The sequence below is a fragment of the Branchiostoma belcheri genome, unplaced genomic scaffold (genome assembly GCF_001625305.1).
Source record: "Branchiostoma belcheri isolate BF01 breed outbred unplaced genomic scaffold, Haploidv18h27 scaffold51, whole genome shotgun sequence".
Lineage (NCBI taxonomy): Eukaryota > Metazoa > Chordata > Leptocardii > Amphioxiformes > Branchiostomatidae > Branchiostoma > Branchiostoma belcheri.
Window position 1 is genome coordinate 1,793,788 of NW_017804143.1, and position 7,643 is coordinate 1,801,430.

Below are 7,643 nucleotides of genomic sequence, written 5' to 3' on the forward strand. Positions count from 1 at the left end.
CCATCATTCTAATCGCCTCCTCAACTCGCATCTCTCCAAAGATACCCACACAAAGAAAAGCCTTTACCTGTCTCCCAGGTAAGCAGCGACGAAAATATGTTGTGCTGCTATCTGAGCCATACCTATACATCCCCAGTTACAAGTGATTACAGGAAAATGCCGGTGTCATCATTGGCTTAACCGTCCCTTATCTCCCCAACACACTCCATCAACACAGCAGCATGATTTGTTAGGGAATTAACCGAATGGGTAGATCTCTCCGTATTATTGCTCCTTATCTCTCCCTCTTAATACTACTTACTGTTTAATACATGCAGCCCGAAGGTAAACTGTACATCACCGGCGAAAGAGAATAGAACGAGCGGTAACGATGAAATGTGATCATCCCCGATAGCGGGAGAAGAATCAGCGTGTCAGCTACATAAAGTCGACACAAAGCCGCATGTTTTGTGGCGAATCTTGATATCAATCCGTTACAAACTGTCACCCGTCTCTCTCTTTTCCAAGATGTTGCGAAATGTAAAAATCAATGTCTCGTTTTCCCAACTGTTGATCTCGATGCAGAGTGACAAGAGATTGGAGCTGAGCGGGTAAGTGGATGGCTCTGAAGCATCGCATCCGCTACAGATGTCAGCTTGAATGACAATCGCTAACGGTAGATGCGGCTTAGGGGCGGATCAGATCGGCAAGCAATGATTCTTATGGGGCTAATGTTTACACAATAACCAATTGGTACACTGTTACAGATACATGCACGATATACTATGAGTATCTAAAGCTGGTAGAGGAGAAGAAAGGATCACTTATAAGGTAGATATGCGAAAGAAAATAATAATTTTTGGTATTTGAACACTGTGTACATTAGAATTCGAGGAAGTAATTGTCAGTGTCACAGTCAATTGCAACAGTTACTTGGGAAAGAAATTATAAATAAGGTAGATATGCGAAGGAAAATAATAATTTTTGGTAAAGGTATTGCTATTCATTAGAATTCAATTAAGTAACTGTCACGGTCAATGCCAACAGTTACTTGGGAAAGAATATCTTAATATGGTCGACTGAAATCAAGCAAAAAGGAGAAGAGCTAAAAGAATTAATCAGTGTGAATACCATAACATTCAATCAGAACGTGATGACATCCCTCTGGAAAATTGAACGTGAATTTAAAAACCAGCCGAAGGAAGCGTTCCCCTGACCTCTGACGCGCACCGGCGTTGTCCCGACTTGACACCGTAGCGAGAAGCTACGATAATATTCACTTTTCTGACGTACATTGTAGCCAGGGGCTTTTGGCTTGTACGGTACATTTGATTAGGTCCACTCTGAAACCCCCTCCGCTGGGACCAATACAATGTCCTGAATTAGAATATCAAAAGCCCCTAATCACGGCCCATCTGCTCCCCTCCCTCCCACGGCCACCAACCCATTATGGTCCTTTCAGCTGTCCCGCGCGATTCTTTCCTTGTACAAGCTGGACACAAAGGGAAGCCAACAGCCTTGTAATCAACATTTCCTTAATTTTAGGGCTTGAAGCAGTGGACGGGAGTTCATTAAATGCTGGAAAACTGCAGTCGTTTAGGGCCAGCGGTTTGTTGAAAACCCTTCTCCCTCTCTCTATCTTTTTTTGCGTTGTCAGCGCGGCTATACAAAGGGTATAATGGAAAGAGTCTGTGATTACAATGTCACCAGACAATTGTGGGTAGACAATTGTAGAGCAGACAGTCAACGCACAGACATTAGGTCAGAACGTAAATCGTGAGCTTTTGTATAATGCCGCATTCACTGGTATTCAAACATCAAATGTGCATCATAACTCAATGAAGATGACCCATACTACTTTGTAGATATATACTTTTATGATATTTTGTTAACCTGAAGCAAAAAAGGTAGTAACGTTACAGCATCAGAACTGCTTCCTATCTCTACATAAACTCAGTCCCTTGCTTGAGGCTTTCATCTTGCCAGCGTACGCATAACTGGGCTGTCGGAAAGTTAACGCCACAACTGGATGACATTCCGGCGAAGGATTATATAGGAAGTGCACCGAGCGATTTGCCAAATCAATAAAAGGCAGTAATTTTCGTAGAGTGCATGTGAAGGACACGGCGTGCAAAATACACGCGGCGCAATTCAACCGTCTTGAAATGACTTTTGGGACTGTTTGAAAGGGGATAGATATAATGATGATGCTTCAAAGTGCGAGGATAACACAGGATCCTCTTGAAGAGATGTTATTACGAGGATGGACTTAGTGACCCCGTGACCCCTTGACATTTGGCAAGGCCACTCCATATGGGGTCGTCGGGTCCTGAAGCTAATTTACAATCTACAGTATGAATAATAAGAAGCCGAAGGATGTCTGGAATATTCACTTTGCAGGGCTCGAAATACTGGGTGCATGTGCACCTTAGTGCACCCAAATTTGGAGCTGTGCACCCAGTTTTTTCCTGTGGGTGCACCAGTGCACCCAAATACTTTTGTAGGTATTTTTGCACATTGATTTATATAATTATTATATAGTATATTACATGATATTTCTGGCATCTAAGTATCAGAAAAATAATAAAATCTTTGTTGTAGTGCTTGTTTTGATTTTGAAGTTAGCTCCCATAATTTTCAGATTCAAGCTCAGAAGAGGAGCAGTACGATTTGTTTTATATGGTGCACCCAAAAACATTCTTGTGCATCCAATTCTTTAGGTTGGGTGCACCAGTGCACCTATTCCCAAAGATGAATTTCTTGCCCTGCTTGGAGTCCTACAGGTAATGAGATTGAGTCAGGTCTGCAAAGCTAATATTATCAGGGGGAATGGGATTGTATTAGTCTTGTATCTTTGTCAATATTTGCTAATGGGATTACGGAGAACACAAATCATGAGGTATGATTCATCGAATTTGCTATTTTAGTCACAATTTCGCATATTTTTCCAACCTTGAGGTGTCCGTAGAGGAAATTTTTTTCTTTTTTGCAATGCTTCTGTCAATGGTGAACTAAATACATCTCAAGAGTTATTGTGTGAGCTCTACATTGTTGACTTAAAAAAATGGTCACAATTAGTCACAATTACGCATATTTTTTCAACCTTGAGGTGTCCGTAGAGGAAAAATTTTTTTTTTTTGCGATGATTCAGTCAATGGTGAACTGAATACACGTCAGAGTTGAGTGAGCTTTGCATGTAGGAGGCTGCATTGTTGACTTAAAAAATGGTCACACATAATATTTTTTCAATCTTGAGTTGTTCGTAGGGGGGGAATTTTTTTTTTTGCAATGATTCTGGCAAAGGTGCACTGAATACACATGTACGTCAGAGTTGAGTGAGCTCTACATGTACATGTAGGAGGCCACATTGTTGACTTAAAAAATGGCCAATTACACAATGTCATAGTATTTTTCCAACCTTGAGGTGTCCGTAGGGGGGAAGTTTTTTAATTTTTTTGCAATGATTCTGGCAAAGGTGCACTGAATAGACGTCAGAGTTATTGTGTGAGCTCTACATGTACATGTAGGAGGCCACATTGTTGACTTAAAAAATGGTCACACATAATATTTTTTCAATCTTGAGTTGTTCGTAGGGGGGGAATTTTTTTTTTGCAATGATTCTGGCAAAGGTGCACTGAATACACGTCAGAGTTATTGTGTGAGCTCTACGTGTACATGTACATGTAGGAGGCCACATTGTTGACTTAAAAAAATGGTCAAACACGTGTTTAAACAGGAACATAAAGTAGTCCGCGATGAATAATGGATTGTCGCGGCCACAAAAAGCTTCCAACAATAGAATCATCTGCCGTGTCTTTCTGACCTCTTTTATAGAGTTCACCGGGCAATATTGCAAATGCCAATCCTGTACAACAGAAGATCTCTTTTACCCCCAAAAAACATCCAGCCAACACCAAAATACACCCAACAACTGCTTAAATTTCACACATATCTCTAAACCTACATAAAGAGGGTTCCAGAAATATTGTTTGGTCAACTTTAGGTCAGATATTTGCTCTTGCGAGACAATGAAAGGTTGACAGACAGTCACTATTCTCTTAGGGGGAGCGCCAACAGTCTCCCTGAGTGCTCTCCATTGTACTGACTCACTCTCCATTAAATTAAGTCGGGACAACTGGGAGCTCAAAAAATGTGGCACGATTTTCTCAGAAAAAAAACCCCACAGGAATGAAAGTATTGATGATCAAGAGAGAATTTCCTGTTTGAAGAACATTTCTTAGAAATCTAATGTTTAAAACATTAGATCTGACAAATGCATCATTAAAGGAAACATGATAATTGTCTTTCAGTAATATACGATATACAGTATCAAAGCTCTATTAGTTTTGAAGTACAGAAAATATCAAAAGAATGTGAATTCCTTTCATTTGATATCATAAGGATGATAAAAGATATTTCTATCTCTCAGATATTGGTATCGTATATGTACAAACTATTGACAAACATCAAGAAGATATTATACTTGAATGTGTATCTTTCAAAACTTCAAATCCTAAGAACAACTGAACCTCAACTTCCAATTAAACATTGAGAAAAGGCAAAGATACAACACCAAAGGAAGACCAAAGAAGACAAATAACACGAGACAGAAAAACACATCAAAAGAATCCATCTTTTGTCTTCACCATGAAAAGAAACCTGAATGTAAAAGAGACTTGAAAGCAGATCAACCACATGAAAGAACAGGCTAGCTCCGGGCTACGTTCTGATCATCTTAAAAGGTTCAACCCTTCAAACTAACTTGCTTGTTCTTCCAGCCTGTTGCATCCTTGACACTACTGCAATAAAAAGGCATTAGGCCATTCACACAATGGAAACAACTCCAGGCTACTCGGGGTCGATAACTGGGACCAAGCCAATGCTTTAAGTGAATTTGTTAGAGTGCACTGGTGCACAGATTACAAGAGATATCCATGTAGCTAGCCCCCGAGTTATTATATCTCTGCAACGCAAATGCTGTATGGAGCAAGCGGGTAAATGTTAACGGGAAAAACACTTAATTTACTGGTGCAGTGTGGTGTGGCACTCAGAGGTCTGTAAAAACAGCAACAGAAAAATTAAAGTGGCTTACAGTAAAAAGTTAACACCAGTTGCATTTCTCTTATATTACATGTACCCACGAATGTACATAATTTCCCAATCATAAACGTTATTTCACCCACCCTAAATACACACAAGACACAACCTGTGCATAAAACGAACAACCATTGCCTTTGACAGTTGATTCATAGGAAATTCTGAAGACTTCACGGCAAGATAAAAAACAATCTTACCATCAAAATCTTTTCCTTAACAATCGCCATATGTATATATATGATTGTGTATAAAAATAGATATAGATTTCTGCTATCATTCAATTAGCTTTCAACAATTTCTACTATCGTCTGAAGTCTCAAGTCCAGGATCACAAGTCTATTCTGAGACATAAGAAAGGTTTCCTGCTCGCATCCTCAAAGATTTCTCAAGAACCTTCTATCGCGAGTAGCCTACGCATCTTCAAGGCCCGCGTTTCGCTCCCTCCTGGGACATGGAAACAGGATAAAAGCTGGGCTTTAAAGTTGCCTGCACTTTATTTTAGTGGAGGGAAGTCTAGATAAGAGTTAAAGTGTAGTATCATCTCTTCCCTTGAGGTGAAACATCACTCAGCCCAACTGCAAGACTTCATTGTCTTAAAAGTTTCCGATAAAAAGCAGCGATTCCAGTTTCTGTGCTTCCTTTTGCCAAATAAAGCAACAAATGTCTTGTACACCTGGTTGTGTAATAGTATAACACTGCCTTGTATATCAACCACCTTGAGCCTTTTCTTGGATACCAGAAGTTGAGTAAGATGCTTAAGAAGGAAGTGGCCAGCATTTTTGCTTGTCGGAGAATGCATCTGTACCTACTAAAGCTTTAAATGGACTGAGATGTTGGGTGTGCTCTGTCTGAAGGATGGCCCGCCACGAGGCAGAAGATGGTAACGTTGCCAAAGTGTTCTCCGTGGTGATTCCCCCCTCTGTACTCCCCAATTCATCACGCCACTTGCAGGATGGGCTGATAATGACATCGGGCGGTGTACTCTCTCCAGGAAGGGGCCAGTCGATATACTAGAGTCAGTGTTTCCTCTCTCCGCGCGGGATTTGTGCGCTCGCGATTAGAGGTTTACCCAGCTGCCAGCGATCTTTGCCTGACCTCGACATTAAAGCGCACAGATGCTGTTTCCCCTCAAGTACATGTCGAGATGCTCAAGTGCTAAGTCAGTCTATCTGCGGCGCCACGTCTCAGTGTTTTTAGTATAATTCAAAAAGATATATTTGGAGATCTGGCAGGGAACATGGACTGACTGCAAGTTCTAAGTGAGTCGAGAGGAAAATTACACGGGGGCAACATTCGTACACTACAGATGCATTAAGGGCGTGGGAGTAATGATGTCAGAAAAAGCTTTTCTGTCCCAAGACAAGAGGAATATCCTAATCCTTGCTTGTAGTCATATTCTTGACATAAAAGCCCTTTCCGTCAAAATGCATAGAATGCATACAACATAATGCCAACTCTGGAAAACATGTTGTTCAACAAAAATAATAACCATGTTGACACAAGGAAAAATATTGACAAAGCTCTTGTGTAACATCATTGCCCCAAAATTCTACTAAATACCTTTCAGTAATACATAAACTAGCACTATTTTCCCTTTAACTTTGACAATATGCCTTGAAAATTGTCCTTAGATTGATGTCCTTCTTGAATCGAGGCCAAACAATTTGCCCTTCCTCTTAAAGACCTTTCTGAAGGTCCGATCATCTCTATTTAAACACCAGAGAAACATGCATGGCAAACAATATTCAATAAACCTCATATATATCACTTTTCTTTGATAACCAATTTCCACTCTCACCATAACAACGGATCAATGTTGTAACACGGCAAGTTGATATCTGCTTAATTAAATTCTTGTGCCTCGTTAAAGGGGAAACGATTTCGTTGAGTAAACATCAGAGCTGTGCCTTATTGATTCAACATCATGACACACTTATCTCTCTCCCTCGTTTGTACACATCGCGACAAACGGGTGCTTAATTCTCACCTTAAGCCAATAAGTATTCCTAGAACGCAGATTTCTGCAAGGTTGTCGTTTAGAAAAGCGATGGCTTCGAGCCAAAAAATCATTCCGTAGATGAAACCATGTACAAAGTCAGGTACATAGACAAGGTCATAAGTAAGGGAATATACCGACAGTTAGTATTGATTTTCCGGTATTATATTTGGCAACCTTGCACTATAAAATATCTGAGGCATTGTTGGCGAGGCTTCATGTTTTGGTAACAAAAGGCTGCCAAATCCTAGGATTAGAAACAAAAACAAACAAACAAAACCGCTTAATGCCTACTACATGTATTTTCACCCACCTGAAAAATGATTACATTTTCTCCTTCATCATTTAATCAGAAGCACTGATCCAAAACCATCAACCCAATCATTTTACAAATGCACACAGGGATAGTACAATGTAAATAGACACTACTACAGCAGAAACTGTAAGCAAGAAAAGCATCTGAATTCCCTACCTGGTTGAAGTTATACTGGTTGAATTGACTGTAACAGCTCACAACATGCCCACTGTAAGCATGCTGGTTGTGATACACGATATCCATACCCCCCGCTCC

General features: G+C 40.3%; 1 protein-coding gene across 1 annotated transcript in view; it reads right to left on the reverse strand.

The window, feature by feature from the left end:
• LOC109480545 (TOX high mobility group box family member 3-like) overlaps window positions 1–7,643 on the reverse strand; it is a 43,994-nt gene that overhangs the window by 36,167 nt on the left and 184 nt on the right. The window contains exon 2 of the mRNA XM_019782766.1: window positions 7,545–7,633. Within this exon, the coding sequence (XP_019638325.1) occupies window positions 7,545–7,631 (87 nt within the window). The 5' untranslated portion in view covers window positions 7,632–7,633. The remainder of the gene's footprint in view (window positions 1–7,544; window positions 7,634–7,643) is intronic.